This window comes from Enoplosus armatus, chromosome 4, assembly GCF_043641665.1.
Source record: "Enoplosus armatus isolate fEnoArm2 chromosome 4, fEnoArm2.hap1, whole genome shotgun sequence".
Classification (NCBI taxonomy): domain Eukaryota; kingdom Metazoa; phylum Chordata; class Actinopteri; order Centrarchiformes; family Enoplosidae; genus Enoplosus; species Enoplosus armatus.
In genome coordinates this window covers 1,023,401-1,040,000 of record NC_092183.1, presented here as the reverse complement: position 1 = coordinate 1,040,000, position 16,600 = coordinate 1,023,401, and the positions used below count along the sequence as shown (strand labels likewise).

The 16,600-nt window shown below is 45.2% G+C and overlaps 1 protein-coding gene across 1 annotated transcript; it reads left to right on the top strand.

Moving 5' to 3' along the window:
• Positions 1–4,186: 4,186 nt before the first annotated feature.
• On the top strand, positions 4,187–14,643 carry mfsd14bb (major facilitator superfamily domain containing 14Bb). The gene is made up of 12 exons (XM_070903658.1): positions 4,187–4,303; positions 5,828–5,920; positions 6,826–6,888; positions 7,566–7,693; positions 9,408–9,522; positions 10,373–10,591; positions 10,848–10,961; positions 11,469–11,540; positions 11,935–12,047; positions 12,166–12,263; positions 12,470–12,634; positions 12,938–14,643. The coding sequence occupies exons 1-12, from the start codon at positions 4,247–4,249 to the stop codon at positions 13,168–13,170; spliced, it is 1,470 nt and encodes a 489-aa protein (XP_070759759.1). The 5' UTR covers positions 4,187–4,246; the 3' UTR covers positions 13,171–14,643.
• Positions 14,644–16,600: the final 1,957 nt, after the last annotated feature.

Here is a 16,600-nt window from a genome sequence, read left to right as displayed (position 1 = left end):
TTACAAACCCAGTAAAGAAAAATAACATAAATTAATTAACTAGACTACCTCATTAAATACAGGATCAAATCATCATCGTCGTCGTCTATCTGAAGTCTCGTGAAATTATTGAACAGGTCATAAAGTCGTGTGAGGGTTCAAAAAGTGACGAAGCCAAACGCTGATTATCTGAGTGAAGGAGGTTACGTCCTGTTACTGTATTATAGATTAAAGCACATCACACACACACACACACACACACACACACACACACACACACACACACACGTCACTGAGCTTCACTCTATAACAGAATAAATGGATTCTTTTAACAAGCTAATGGGCAGCGAGTCGTTCCTCTTCATGTTTCCTTCAGCAGTCGGCCATCTTTTCTCCCGCAGCCCAACTTGACTTTGAACTCTGTGACCAAGACCCCCAACACAACAACAGGTCAGAGACACAGAGACACAGAGAGACGGAGACACAGAGAGAGACAGAGACACATGGACACAGAGAGACAGAGACAACAGAGAGACCACAGAGAGAGACAGAGAGACAGAGACAACAGAGAGACCACAGAGAGAGACAGAGACAACAGAGAGACCACAGAGAGACAGAGACACAGAGACAGGCAGCACTGCTGGGTCCCCCTCTGAAACCCTCCTGATGTTTTACAGATGACGTCTTTATTCTGATAAAATAACCGATAAACGTTGAAGAGCTGCAAGCTGCAACACAAACCACAGACCTGCTGCCGCCGAGCACATCACACACATGCAGCGCTGCAGTAACACTATACGGCAGCAGCACAGACTCAGACCAGGATCAGACCAGGCCGAGGCCATACAGAGAGAAAGATTAAAGGCAGAAGCCACAGCAGGAGGTAAAGATGTGATGTGAGGGATTAAAGCTCCAGACTGAGGCCCGAAAACTGATTGTTGAAGGACCAGACGTTTATAGATGGACTACGATGCTCTTAGCATCGTCACCATTAAAAGCACAACAACACTGGGTCCGTTCCAGCCAGCTGGGCTTCTTTTGGTCTGTCAAACATCCGAAAACAGTGGAAACTGTCTCAGCACCAACAAGCTCAAGCTGATGTCTTCAAATGTGTCCAAAACAAAGATACTCAGTTTATAATCATATAAGAAAAGCAGCTAATTCTTCACTAATCGTTGCATCTAATAATCAACTAACTGTTTCAGCTCTGATGATGATTTCATTGGTTGATCAATTGACAAATAAATCTGCACAAACTGTGTTCATTGATTGGTTGAAGTGTTCCTGTGGAGATGAAGGACACTGAGTGTTTACATGTGCACCTGCAGGAGGGGGTTACCCGGTTGTTGGAGCGACCTGGTTTGTGTTGCACATGTAAACACCACATCCTGGTTTGTGAATGAACTGAGTGAAGTTGTGTTGATATGCTAGCTGCTAGCTGGAGAAACCAGGAAACTGTGGCATGTAAACACCTGGGGGCCGTAGTCACCAAACATCTGGGGCTAGAAGCAGCTGCTGACTGGTCGAGTCAGAGGAGACAAGTCCTGTTGTCAAATGTCAAAGTTGTAAATAGAGGTTTGACATGAGACCCCCCCCCCCCCCCCCCCGCCCCAATGGGGAACATAACGGGGGTCAGGCTGCTGAGACTCCCCAAGAGAAAACACATCATGTCACCAACATCCAGGTGTGACACAGACATACCTGAGGTCACCTGACAGGGCACACACACACACACACACACTAACCTGTCAGCTGTCTGTGTCCTCCTGCATCTCGTCCTCACCTCTACATGGTTTCTGTGTCCCCCACCTCACACACACACACACACACACACACACACACTCTGACTGCATGTGTGTCAGTGAGTGTGTGTGTGTGTGTGTGTGTGTGTGTGTGTGTGTGTGTGTGTGTGCATTGACAGATTAAAGTAGGCAGGTCACATTAAAGTAAGAGCAGGCTGTCATTAACGTCCTCTCTGTGTATAATAAATCTGTCTGTATGAATGAGTTGCTGGTTGTTTGGGCTGATGATGATGATGAAGATGTCCAGCCAGAGGTCACAGTTGACTCTCCTGATTAACTGACCAGCACCCAGCCTGTCCTGCTGGTTACACTGGAATATTTCAATACGTGCAGAGATAATTGGTCAAACCCCCAGACGGCAGCCATATTGCGCCAGTATTTACAAAACCCGCATCGGTGCAAAAAAAGGCGCAAGCGAACAAAGGGAGAGGGGAGGTCTGAGAGGAAAAACACACAGGCGCTATGCTAGCTGGTTTGCGGTAAAACGTCAAAGCGGACAAGCAGCCCGTTAAACGGCTCGCTCGGCGGGGCCGGAGGCCGCAGTTTCTTACCGATGCAGCAATCAGTGTCGCCGCATAATCCCGATCAACCGCCGTGGCTCCAAATTGATCCGCTCTGTCTCCGTTTGGATCTCCGCTGCGTCAAGCTAGCTGCGCTAAGATGGAGGGAAGGCGGAAGTGAGGCGGCTCGGCCTTCAAAATAAAAGCGCGGATTTTGATGCAATGTGATTTTTTTTTTTGTTAGTTGTTCGCGAAACAAAGGAATAACAAGCATGTGTTGATTTTTTTATCACAGAATTTGGCCTCACTCCGTGAATTCAAATCATTGCTGTGTAATTTCTCCCTGGGGATCAATAAAGTGTATCTGATTCTGAAATTGTGTCATTGTTTTAGATAGTATTCATTTCAATGGTTTAAAAAAAACTCTTAGGTTGTTTTAGTGTGTTATTCAGGTTGTGTCTTTTATTTGATTGTATTAGAATTATCATTTATGATTTTATGATCGCATTTCTGTATAATTCTGATTTGTGGCATGTATTATCTGTCTTCTGTGGTTTTCCTATAACTCATTGTTATTGCTGCCTACTGTGACCAGGACATTCTTGATTTTCATATCTTAACGAGTCTTTCCTCATTAAAGATTAAAACACAATGAAGGCTGTTGCTGGTGTCCAATTAAGAGTTAATTTCCATTTGGTTTTTGTTGTTGTTGGTTGAGTTTCATTTACTTCACTGTGTCTGTGTTTAGACTCAGACTTAGACTTTATTAATCCCACAGCGGGGAAATTTACAAGTCACAACAGCAAAGACAGAAAGGTGCAGAAACACAGAACAAGCACTGTGTCAATAAGAATTTTTTTTTTTTTTTTTTTTTTTAAAAAGAAAAACAATATACAAATAATAAAGACAGATATAAAAAAATATGGGGGACAAATTAATGTGGAACAAAAATGATTAGTCAATTATCACTTAGTTGATTTACAGAGAATATCTGCAACTATTTTGCTTACTACTACCATTTTGTTATTAGTCAATCGTTTCAGCGCTAGTAAGTAGGCTTTTATTTTTTTAAATGCTAACCGGAAAAGTAATTTATTATGCTGGTTGTCTTGACACTGGTTGTTGTTCGGATTTGCGTTGAAGCCAAAAATTCTTCCACCGCCGAGTCCCGCCTTTCTCCCTCTTGCTAAATAGTGATCCATGAGAAAGTCGGCAGCGCGGTTAGTCGTAGGAACTTCCTGCGAAATACTGAGATTCTCTGTTGACCTGTTTTTCTCACAGACGGAGCCGCAACACCAGAAGCATTTAAACGCGGGCAGTATTTAGTCTCTGTTGTGCGCTGAGAGTTTAAATGTAACGACACTGAACGTTTCATACGTTCAGAAGTTAATAAAACGTCCTCTGCATTGTAGTGTGACGGCGGCGCAGCAGGCGGCGCGCTCTTCATACAGAGACGGAGTAACTGTACATGTATGAGCTGACCCAGAGCCAGATCTGTTAGCTATCAACTGTGTGATAGAGAAGCTAACCTGAATAAGAGCGGATCTGGGAGCAGCTAACATTTTACTGCTACATACGTTGGGGGAGACACAGCCGCCGTTCGTTTTTACGCAACAGACGGCCCCGTAAGGCGGTGTTTATCCCCTGTTAAATGGTAACTGGCCGAAATGAGGAGACAGTGCCGCCCGCTCGGACAACTCTGATGATAAAAACACAGCGACAAACGGGTGACTCGCAATCAGAGCAGAGGAATTTTAGTGAAAAACGAAAGCCAACCCCCCCCCCCCACACACACACACACAGTTTGCCGCCCCGTTAACGCGTCGACTTTTAGCTGAAGTCCATGATAGCGCAGAAACGTAGTTATAATCCACACAGCGGGACACCCTGGAAGAGACGGAGAAACCTCAGGAGGATGCCGAGCAACATCAACTCGATGTGAAAATCGTTACGGCAAGATGTGAGATGAACCTGGAGAAAACAGCGACCGAGGCCAACGACATCATGTTGGTCCGCAGCTCGGTAAGAAGTGCGCTAGCTTGCTTGGCTAGCCCTGTCGGCTAATGTTGCTCTTTAAACGGAGCAGAGCTGCTGACAGCTGCTGGAATGTGACGGACAGGCGACTGCAAAATAATCGAGAGGTCATGGTCGTGTGTTTGGTGGTGCTAGCCAGAGATTAACGTGCATGCTAGTAGCTAGATCAGCGGCGGTAGCTAGCTAGGATGTGAGGTAACGCCAACCGGTAACGCTACCGTTTCGGTCCGTTAAGTGAAGCTAGCTAACTGGTTCCTTGGTCAGCTAGTTAGCCGACGTTTACTTCAGGTAAACATTACTAACTAACAGCGCGCTGCTCTGTTTGGAGGATGGAAGCTGAGTGTTCAGATGTTACCTGAGGACAGTTTGTTCAGACTGCACACCTGGACACGTGTGGAAATTAAACGCTGCTGTGTTTGTCGACGAAGGTAAATCATTTCAATTCAATAATAATAATAATCACGAAACAACAAGACTAAATAGCGATAGACGTGTTCGTGGTAGTTTCCTTCTGATAAATTCGCATGTAATCGATTCCTCCGTGGGTCGTTACATTTATTTAGCATTAGCAGCAGCTTCATTCTGATTTGACAGATTTCTGAACTGTTGAGTTGAGTTTGTGCTGCAGCTCTTGACAGAAGGAAGGTAAGCACTTCTTCATACTGCTGACTGACTGTACTGCAGCCTGTCCTCAGTAGACACCTGTGAAGCCACACAGCTCCATGGTGAATCGTTTGGGAAAGGGAGAGATAAGGGTTTATTCTGTAGTCCAGATGTGCCAGCAGTGTCTTAACACAACAACATGTAGGAATAAATTCACCAACACTGAACTGAACCTGAACCTGCTCAGATCTTTTTGAATCGGCTCCTTCAGACAGTTCAGGTTGTTAAAGCTGCTCTGGTTTAACAAAGACTGCCTCCAGAACAGAAACTCAGTTTACTCTATGAGCAGGAAGCGGACATCATCATCATCACTGACAATCAGTTATCTTTCTGTTTAGGAGTATTAAAAAAACTTGACATAATGAGTGAAGTCACTGGCAAAACGTCTGACGTCCTCTCTACTAAACCACATCTACTCTATGAAGCTAATGAATTGAACTTCTTGCTGATCAAAACCTGTCATCTTTATCAATATTTCACTTTAAATGTAAAACGGTCGGCCGGCCGATGACTTTTAACAGTGATTTGAGCTTTTTTGTAACTTCAGATGTTGCTGTCTGTACCTGCTTATGTATTTGAAGATGTGGTCTCCTGTAGCTTTAAAGTGCTTTTCCAAACCTTTTATCATATGTTTCTTAAAATGAGAACAGCAATAAAAAAACACTAATTTCTGCATCACCACAATGAGAGGAAACGGTGGAGAGGTCAAGGGTCTGATCCATTGTGTCCTCATGTAGAAGATGTTGGAGGAGAACGGTAGAAGACCTGAGCTTTGATCAGATTGAACAGGAAGTGAGGTTCATTTCCACAGATGAATAGTTAATGTTTGTGCCTCTCGTCCCGCCGCAGCACGGCCGAGGCCGAGCCAGAGTGACTCATGCGGTGGTGGTGATCTTCCTGGAGTTCTTCGCCTGGGGACTGCTGACCACACCCATGCTGACCGTGAGTGAACACATGACGAACATCGACATCAACACACACACCGCTTCATAAAGTAAAAGTTCACCAGCCAGTTTCACTGTGAACCGATGTTCACCATCAGCTGGGTGTTTGTAGGTGGATCACCTGGTTTACACTATAATAACATGTAATATGAACATTGAAAGGGTTACTGGCTGCTGTCGTTGTTCCTGCTGCTCAATGCAAGTAAGCCACAGTCCTCGTTCTGTGTACCTTCTGAGGTTAATAGGAGGCTTCAGCAGCGGGTGTCAAAAGTCCCTCTTTGTGATGCCACGGTGTTTCCTTGCCGAGCCGGCAGACGGACAGTAACTTTGGATGAAACCCATTGATTTGTCTCAACCAGACTGAGGAAGCCTCAAGTCATTTTCAAACAGAACGAAGAAGGAAGGAGCACAATGTCACACAGTTACACTCAGTAACACTAACACAGCAGTCGTTCTTCATTAACTGCTGCCATTTTGAACACAGTAATCCAGTAGAGACTGAATTGATTGATATTTCAATATGTGACTCATGCCACGTTATAACGTTCCAACTACGTTCAACACGCTCATTAAGTTATTCTTAGTGTGACTGTTTTGGCCACAGATAACAGCGCTGAAATGAAAGTGCTGTAACTGAACAGCGTGGAGTCTCATTCAGGGACAACAGACTGTCCACAGAGGCGCTGTGTGTGTTTATAAGTGTGTATGAAAACATTTCCATGGTACATGTTCTTGATCAGTCGCACAACTGACTCGTCATGACATCCTTTAACATGGTTCACAGTTATTTGTGCTTGAAAATGAAAGCGGATGCAGACTGACAGCGAGTTAAATACGTCAAAGTGCAGTGAAATCTTAAAGCAGAATGTTTTCAGGAGACATGACCTGTTGTTATTGTTTCAGGTCCTCCATGAGACGTTTCCTCAGCACACCTTCCTGATGAACGGCCTGGTCCAGGGGGTGAAGGTAAGACCTCTTTCACAGCACCAACACGAACACATATTATATAAGGCTTTGTCCTGTAAATGCAGCCGATAACAGGTGAGCAGGTACTAACAGGAGATGGCAGATAATACAACTAGAATAACAAACCAGAATGAATATTTTATAGGTAATAAAAGACGAGCCTCATGCCACTGACGGTTAGAATCTGATTTCACTAACGGGAGAATATCTTGAGTAGAGAGACAGAGCTGCTCTCACAGATGTTGACATGGATGCACTGACCCAACCTCCTCTCTCCTGACTCTGATCCCAGAGCTGTGCATCTGGAAAGCTCTCTGTGTGGAACTCATTGGCATCATTGTTAAGTAAGGGATGTTAATGGCAAAGAAACTGTATATAATGTGGTTTGGTCCCGTCGTGGCCGATACCTGATCCTCTGAGTGAGTCAGTATCAGAGCAGTTTGTCTAATAAAAGCAGGACATGTTCTAGAGCCACAACTAAAGACTTTCTTCATCATCGATAAATCTGCAGAATATTTTCTTATGATTACTACATGTTCACTATGTTGACTTAAACGGTTAATTGATCATCAAAATGGTCTGCAGTTACTTTTTATTCGATCGGCGTGTGAAAACGAATCATACGTGTCCACTTTAACTATGACTGAGACTTTTGTGGTGTCTGTCTTCCTGTTCAGGGCTTCCTGTCGTTTCTGTCGGCTCCTCTGATTGGTGCGCTGTCAGACATCTGGGGCAGGAAGTCCTTCCTCCTCATGACGGTCTTCTTCACCTGCGCCCCCATCCCCTTCATGAGGATCAGCCCATGGTGAGTCAAACTGTGTGTATGTGTGTGATAATGAAAGATGTATTATTTCCTTTGCAGTTTGAGCATCTTGTATTAAACGCACTATAAAAATCTTTTTTCACGCCAGCATTAACGGATTTCTTTGTTGTTCCCTCGGAGAAGCCCGAGCCAATGGAAGTGAGGTTTTCTGAAGCTGCTGTTCATGTAGCAGACAGCAGGCTTGTGTTGTTGTTGGTGAAGTCACTTTGTTCCTGGAAATCATTTCAACCGATCCACTGACATCAGATCAGGTTACAATGCTAATATCACAGTCGTGACTGGAGGGTGTTTGTCGTTTAGAGTCCCAGCTGACGTCTTCATTTGTCTCGTTTTGGACCATTGATATATTCACTTTATGTATATAAAACTGAGAAAAGCAGAAAGTCCTCCTGCAACCAGAGGATGGTTGATGTTTGTGCTCAATAAATGACTTAAATGATTAATTGACTATCAAAAAACTGTTGATGAATTTTCTATTTAATCATAAATTGTTTCAGCGCTACTTGTGACCGAGCAGGGTTTCAGTTTAACGATGAAACGAAGGTAAAGTTCTGCTGTTGGATCAGAATAATTATATGATTTAATGTCAGACTAGAAGTTGGACTGTTCAGGTTCCTCTCAGAGGGACGATGTGGCTCTGAAATCAGAGAAGTTCATGTTGTGAGTTTTGTTCCTGAATATTAATTGCACTGTGGACTTCAGAAATCACCGTGAGTCTGATCTAGAGTCATTTTTTCCGACAAAATGCTGAAGCTCTCTGGTTGCTGCTTTCAGTAAACTGAATATCTTGAACTTTAGGTTTTGGACTGTTGGTCAAGACGAGACATTTGAAGACGTGTCCTGGGACATTTTTCACTGTTTTCTGATGTTTCATCGACTAGACAAGTAATTGATTAATGAAGAAGGTAATCAACAGATTGATAATGAAAAGAATGGTTAGTCGCAGCCCTGGCCTGATCTGGAGTCAGAGGAGGGTACCCGGCAGCCTTCTGGTTGTTCAGGCTCCAGACGGTCACATGTTGTTCATGTGAGCGGCTGAGGATCAGACCTGCTGGTCTCTCACAGCTCAGCTTCAGTGTTCATGTGTTGCTCACGGAGAGAGGACGGTGCGTTCGCTCAGTGTGTTTCAGGGAAACATGAGCACTGTTGAATATCCTTTTGTTTCCCTCTGCAGGCTCTGGATTACATAGAAACACAATCAGCTGCCTTATTGAAGAAATATTTATTTATCAGACAGGAAACATGTACTTCAGTGAAGTCGCTCTAAAGTCTCTGACATGTTATTGAGTTTTAAAATGGTGTTCGCTCTCACACTGTAGACCGAACTACAGCCGCACAAGATCAGCTGACCGACTCTCCGGCCTCAGACCAGTTTGTGCTTCACGTTCCACAAGTAAAAGAAACAGTTTGCCACGATGGCACCAGTTACAAGTACATTTTGTTCTGAACCACTCGCATAACATCAGCGTGAATCACTCATTTCATTTTGACATCTTCCTTAATGCAGCTTTAAAGTGACAGTTGGGCTGAAACGAATCATTATTGTCATCATCAGTCTGCTCAATGAAACAGCCGTGAAAATGTCCATCACAGTATCTTAGAGCACAAGGTGGCGTCTCCTCCTGAGCAGAATCTGACTGTGCTGACTGTAAATGAACCTGTTGTGATGTGTGTCTGAACTGTTTCCTGTCTGCAGGTGGTATTTTGCTCTGATCTCCGTCTCGGGGATTTTCGCTGTGACCTTCTCGGTGATCTTCGCCTACGTGGCCGACATCACGGAGGAGCATGAGCGGAGCACGGCCTACGGACTGGTAACTACAGCTACATAGTCGTTACTACAGGAAGTGTGTCTCCGAACGCTTTGACAGAGCCACATGATTCAGAGAAGCTGGTGTTGATGTAGCTCACAGCTGTGATACCTGACTGGTTGTTAGAGAACTACGTCCACACAGCGGAGCAGCCCTGCAGGCCGCGTGCTCACTGTAATAACACACTGTGTTTGTGATGGAGGTTCTGTACTCGCAGAGCCTGTTTCATGTGTTTCCTGCCATTATGAGGCTCTGCAGTGAGCCAGGGTCACAGGCAGGACAGGAAGTTCAAGTAAAGATGGAGTCTGAGTGGTTTATGCGGAGGTGTGGAGACCGATAGCAGGTTTCTGTCTGCTCGGTGGTTCTCTCCTCTGATTTGTCTCTGATTGTTAAATACTGGTCTAAGATTGTGGCTCTAGTCTTTGAGTTTTTGTCTCTGACTGACACCAAAGCCTGCTAAAGTCTGCTTTAGTAGCAGGTAGATTAGTTCCACTGATGTACCATAATGCAGTATTATTTTCCTCACTGGTTATTGGCTTGTTAAAAATGTATATTTTAAGATGACCACAGAGCCCGCCCCCTCAGTCTTCAGTGTTGACATGCTGTTCGTTACACAAACGGCCGACAGAAGAAGAATTATATTTCCACTCTGATTTAGAAAAGGTTGTTAAGATGTTACTGTGCGTTCATATGAGCTGCTGTCTGTCACTTGTTATTGTAAGATATTTACAAAGACCTGGTCCAGGGTCAGCAGATGGATGAACCGAACCGCCGGGCGTGAAAGAGGCCTCATTAAGGTTCTGAGTTGGTTCTGGTTCCTCCCTTCACTCCGTGTGTTTCTGTGTCTCATCAGGTCTCGGCGACCTTCGCGGCCAGTCTGGTGACGAGCCCGGCCATCGGGGCCTACCTGTCCGCACAGTACGGGGACAGCCTGGTGGTCCTGATCGCCACGGTGATCGCCGTGGCCGACATCGCCTTCGTGTTCTTCGTCGTCCCGGAGTCGCTGCCCGACAAGATGCGGCTGACGTCCTGGGGCTTCCCCATCTCCTGGGAGCAGGCCGACCCCTTCGCCGTGAGTTCGCTGAGACTAAACCACCACAGTGTGAGGTCACGGGGTCAGAGGTCACGTACAGTTTGTTTTAACCAGCCGACCTCCTCACACTGACGACCCCATTATGATCCTGTTCATGTCCACCATGAAACATTACACTAATACTGCATATTATTATTATTATTAACATATAATAATGTGTCTGCCAGATGTCAGCTGATTCGTTCATTGATCGATTGATTGGCAGCTGTATTGATGACTCGTTTTGTGTGTTCAGTCTCTGCGTCGGGTCGGGAAAGACACCACAGTGCTGCTGATCTGTGTCACAGTGTTCCTGTCCTACCTGCCTGAGGCCGGACAGTACTCCAGCTTCTTCCTCTACCTGAGACAGGTAACACACACACACACACACACACACACACACACACACAGTCAGACAGGTGTGACAGCGCTTTCTTCTTCTCCTGAGTTCGTTCAGTAGCCAGCGTTTGTTGCATTAACTGAGCTGCTAAAGATCTGAGTCCCTAAACTTCATGGAAAACTTCTTCAAGGTAAAAGTACACAGAACACCGTGAGACTGCCGACACCTCCTACACAGATCCAGTTGACAGTCATCCAGATGGGTGCAGCAGCTGCATCTGATGGAATCTGTTGTTTCAGGAGTGAAATCAGAAGTCATGACGTCTGACTGAAGGTCTGAGTGGATGTTAAAGTTGCTCCTCAGTGTTTCACCTCATCGCTGCCAGTGAAAGATGAAGTAGACCATTAGTGCACTATGTTTAACACTTTATACTGTAAATGTTTCCCATGTGGGGAGTTTAACCAGCGTTTGTTTATTCTTAAACATGTTGGTGTCCTGGTGAACTGTGTCACTGTAAGATCTTTGGTTCTGTTTCAGGTGATCGAGTTTTCTCCTGCAGCCATCGCAGCCTTCATCGCCATGGTGGGAATCCTCTCTATAGTCGCTCAGGTACACAAACAACCAGCCGACGCCATCTTGGAGGGTTTGTCGGGGAAGTGGTCCTCACTGCCGGCCGCCTGGTTTCTGTGAAACCATCTGAGTGTTTGTGGCTTTGAGAAAATAAAAGAGACATGATGAATGAACGGCCTAGAACATACTTGACTCCCACGAGCCACCAAATATATACTCATTTCTCCGTTTTAATGGATGTGGAGAAGATTTTAGACTCCTCGTGAGCAGAAAGAGGATAGACAGTTTAAGTACTCAGGTGTGTTCTCTGAGGTCATTCAGCCAAACTTTGTTTATTCCTCAGTTGGTTGAATCACAGCAGACTCCAGTAAAAACCTGCTTCGGTCACTTCAGTCATCCTGTACCATAATCGGTCCCTCTGCTCTCTCTTCAGACTCTCTTCCTCAGTGTTTTGATGAGGACCATTGGAAACAAGAACACGGTTCTTCTGGGTCTGGGCTTTCAGCTCTTCCAGCTGGCCTGGTACGGCTTCGGCTCCGAACCGTGGTGAGTACGCTGCGTTGTGTCCTGTCTGCCTGTCAGCTGTCGTTCATTCACACTCGCTCCATATTTCTGCTTGTTACTCTGCTGATGATCTCAGGTCAGTTTGTTTTTTCTGTTTCAGGATGATGTGGGCAGCAGGAACAGTAGCAGCCATGTCCTCCATCACCTTCCCAGCAGTCTCTGCTCTGGTGTCACACAGTGCATCACCTGACCAGCAAGGTCAGAGCGTCTGTCTGTCTGTCTGTCTAACTGTCTGTCTGTCTGTCTCTCTGTCTGAAGACAGAGATGAAGATGCTGGCCTCCTCTGTCTTTGCGTGTGTTTTTTTTTTTTTGTGTGTGTGTGTGTTTCTTTTTTGATGCATGTTTGAAGGTGTATTAACTCTGTGTGTGTGTGTGTGTGTGTGTGTGTGTGTTTGTGTGTTCAGGTGTGGCCCAGGGGATGATCACAGGTATCAGAGGTCTGTGTAACGGTTTGGGTCCGGCTCTCTACGGTTTCATCTTCTTCCTCTTCAACGTGGAGCTGAACGACATGGAGCCGGTGGCAGGAAGACCGGCACCAAGCACAGAGGTACACACACACACACACACACACACACACACACACACACACACACACATACGCTATGTGTTGCATTAACCTGGCGGTCAGTGATGGATAAAATATAGTCTTGGTTCAAGTTCAAGTCTCAAATTTGGCAGCAGCAGTTGGGTCTGGTCTTAAAGGTTCCAGGTTCAGTCCTCAGTTTCAGGCCCCAGCAGACGTCTTAACTCGCACTGTAAGGTGGTCTGGGATGTTTCAGATGGACCAGTGGCCACATGGATCAGGTTTTATTCTAATTTTCATAATAAATGTGTAATAATTTTCACATGATGTCTAATTTCTCTGTCTCTGTAGAAGGCGATCATCCCCGGCCCCCCCTTCCTGTTCGGGGCGTGTGCCGTCTTATTCGCTCTCCTCGTCGCCCTCTTCATCCCCGAGCACCACCGATTGGCCGACATCAAGACCTGCTCCGCCCGCAAGTCCAGCAGCACCTCCACTGCACACGCTCAGAGCGCCAGCCCTCTGGCCACGCCCACCAGCGACGCGGAGGACATCGAGCCCCTCCTACAGGACAGCAGCATGTGACTGACGGACGGCCCGGCCAATCACAGCGCTGAGGCTTGAGCCCTGTCTGCTAGTCCCGCCCCCTTCAGAATAAACCGTTTTCAGCTTTTATTTTTTTATTTCTTCAGATCCAGACTGTTCAGATAAAAGTCAGGTAACGTTAGACGGCAACCACACTGACGAGCTTCATTTCTTTGGTATTTATTCCCTTTAATCAATTTACATTTAGCTGCCGTATGTCCGTCGCACTAATTAATTTCACTTTGCGTCTGACAAGATTTAGATTCAGACTGGTCTAACATGTAGACTTAGTTTTAAAATGTAGTTTAGGATATTAAAGGGCCAGTTATGTTCCTCACTTTTAATCTGGTCCTTCCTGTTCTGGTTTCCTTTTGGTTTGAAATTCTTTTTCAGATGCAGAAAGTGAAACTGCTTCTTCATGGTCATCTTTTTCTATCAGTTATCTAAATCTGAGTCATCGCTTTCCTCCGTCATTGTTTGTCTGTTCATGTTCATGCGACCTCTGCAGGCGTGAATCAACAGGTTTTGTACAGCCACATACAACATTTATATCATGAATATAACAGAACCTTTATTCCAGTTTTGATCAAACTGCATCATTGTTTATACGCCTAAAGCCAGGGGTGCTCGGGCAGGTATGACCAAAGGGCTTTGAACCCTCAGTGGGACCAGTACCTGTCAGGACGCCAAAACAAACAGAACCGTGTGGTCAGAGTTAAGAGCTGCTGCTGTTAAACGTTAAGTCCTTTAAGAGCTGCTGATCACTGAATCAACAACAATTCAAGCGATTTACTACAACTGGTGGCTTGAAGTTTCCCACCATAATGTCATTTTTACATCAGTGAAACCCCTCGAGGAGGTTGTAAGTTCCAGCTGTCATGTTGTTGTTTCAGTCAAACTTCTGCTCCCAGTGTGACCTCCATCAGGTGTAGACACCTTGACGGGCCGTACGCACGTGGAAACATCATTTACTTTGGAGTGAAGTGTGACGCCCCCTGCAGCCGTCTTTGATGTTTCTGAAATCAAGCCGTCAGTCTGGTTGCTGCCTAAACACGCTGGAGTCGGTCTGCCTTCCCTCTGTGTGTCTGCTGCACCTAACTCCACCCGTCAGGTCCGCAGAGGTCAGGAGATCAAACGCTCCTCACTGCACAGAACCAGTGGTGGGGAGGTGCGTTGAATCCACTGCACAGCTGACACCAACTGTCCCAAAACTACAGACTGTTGTTTTAACGGAAAGTTCTCATCAGGACGGAGAGGACGGTGAGGTCAGAGCTACTATGACAACAGCCAACATGGCAGTCAGACTGTCAGTCACACTGAGCATGTGCAAGCTCTGATGGGCTGTGACATCATCCTCCTCTCCTGCGGTGTGTTTTCATACTGAGGGTATATTTAGGAAATGAATTTAAACAGTTGGAAGCTTTTAGCTGCGGAGCCTGGAAGAAAATCATTAGTCTGCACGACTTACTGACTCCCGCTCTGGATTTAACATCGTTGTATATGTTTGTCTCCTCCCCTCTTTATGAACTGGATGACACCCACAGGATCATCAAAGGTTTCACAGCAGAACATCAGTTTTCCTGCAAAGTAAGGGAGCTCAAACACAACGTTGTGTTTAACAGCCAAAACCTGAAGTAGCTTAAGATCCGCATCAAACCGCATTAAGAGATCCACACTGACGACATGAAGCTGATCAGATCGAAATCCAGAGCTGAAATGAAATCGTGCACACTACTTCGTTTTTTCCTCCGTGAGACCCTCGGGCTACGGACGCTTGATGGATCTCATCAGATGGTTTTCGGATCTGTCGGCGTCTCCTCATCTGTTCTTCTTGAGTTTAAATACTTGAAGTGTGTTGAGCCTGTCAGTTATTTTCAGGCTGTTTATCTGAAAGTGCTCCTCCCACCCGCCTGCCTGCCACTCCAGGTAGACAAATGAAGCGCTCGTAGTTACTGATGTAGGTTGAACATGTATCTCCAGTGAAAGCTCTCGTCCTCGTTGTCTTCGCTTTGATTTTAAACCACAGAAACGTTTGAGCTTTCAGAGTCGGCAGGTTGTTAAGAACCAAATCGTGCCATGTTTTTACTTTTTCTGTTGCCTTCTGTTACCGGATGTTTTTTAAGAAATCAAACCAACCCAAAAAAGAATCCACAGCACTGCTGATGTGACACGACAGCGACTAATACAGAAACACACCTGTTGCCATGGCTACAGCCAGGAGATGCTGTATCCATAGCAACAGCTTAGTAACTGCACAGAGTTCAGTTTGTCTCTGTATTGACTCTAAACTGTAACCAACACTCTGCAGTCTCCATGTTGGATGATGTCACGTCATAATTTTGACATTCTGGCTTTTTTTTTTTTCTCCAACGTGACCTGAATGCAGCATCAGTGTCGTCACAGCTACAGAAACACCTGAGTGTCCCGATGATGATGTAGATGATGGTGTGTAGCTTCATGAAGCACAATCACATGACAACCAGAGAGGATTTGTCTTTAGTCGTCTTCTTCTTTAAATTGTTCCTTATTCTTTTTTATTTAACCTCGAGCTCTGTCGGCTCGTCATACGTGTTTTGGAACCAAACCTTTCGGACTCGACTGAGACTTCGTCTCCTGTTTGATTTTCTCTCCGTCGCTGGTCGCTCTTTCTCAAAGATGATGTCAAGAACGGAAAGCTGGACCTACAGTATATTTTTCTACAGTCACTCTGAAGCCCTGCAGAGTTGTAACTCAATGTCCCAGAATCCACCACAGTGTTCTGAATCACTTCCTGTATGTTCTGATACTGTCTTCATGTTGCTGCTGTGTTCACGTCTCATGGGAAAGTTTCTCTCAAGCGTCATCACTTCGATTCCTTCCTACAGTGAAAATGAATCAATAGCAGTATTCTGCTCAGTAATTAATACTTACGCGATTAATCGATTAGTTGATCAACAGAAAATGAGTCTGCAACTATTTCGATATTCAATTAATCGTTTTAGTCATTTTTCAAAGATTAGCCGGATCCAGCGTGTTTTTCTTTGTCCTACGTGATGATGAACAGAATCTCTTCGCTTGGTCAAAATGAAACAAGCTTTTAAAATCGGTCTCCTGTTGTAACACTGGAAGCCGACCTTTGATCGTTTCTTCAGCTGCAGCCCATTTACTCAAAGTTCTCGAACAGCTGCTTGTGTTTAGACAACGAAATTCAATATTTTATTTATTCTAAAGTGTTAAAAACGAATGTTTCGTCTCGTATGGGCTCTATTGTAGAATCATTTTAAATGACGCTCAGAGTTCAGCTTTCCGATGGGACGTGAGGCGACAACATGGCCGCCAGAGAAACGGCTGAGCTGATGAAGACTGGTGGAGAACAGACGACTGAAACTCCTCTGAAAGGTTTTTGTATGTCGGCACTTCTTGTTGAATATGAATCTATAAGTTTACTGAG

Excerpts from the sequence above, each read along its gene's own strand:
- mfsd14bb (XM_070903658.1), top strand. The coding sequence starts at position 4,247 with ATGAACCTGGAGAAAACAGCGACCGAGGCCAACGACATCATGTTGGTC. Across the intron at positions 4,304-5,827 it reads TCATGTTGGTCCGCAGCTCG|CACGGCCGAGGCCGAGCCAG; the intron begins GTAAGAAGTGCG and ends GTCCCGCCGCAG. Across the intron at positions 12,264-12,469 it reads TGCATCACCTGACCAGCAAG|GTGTGGCCCAGGGGATGATC; the intron begins GTCAGAGCGTCT and ends TTGTGTGTTCAG.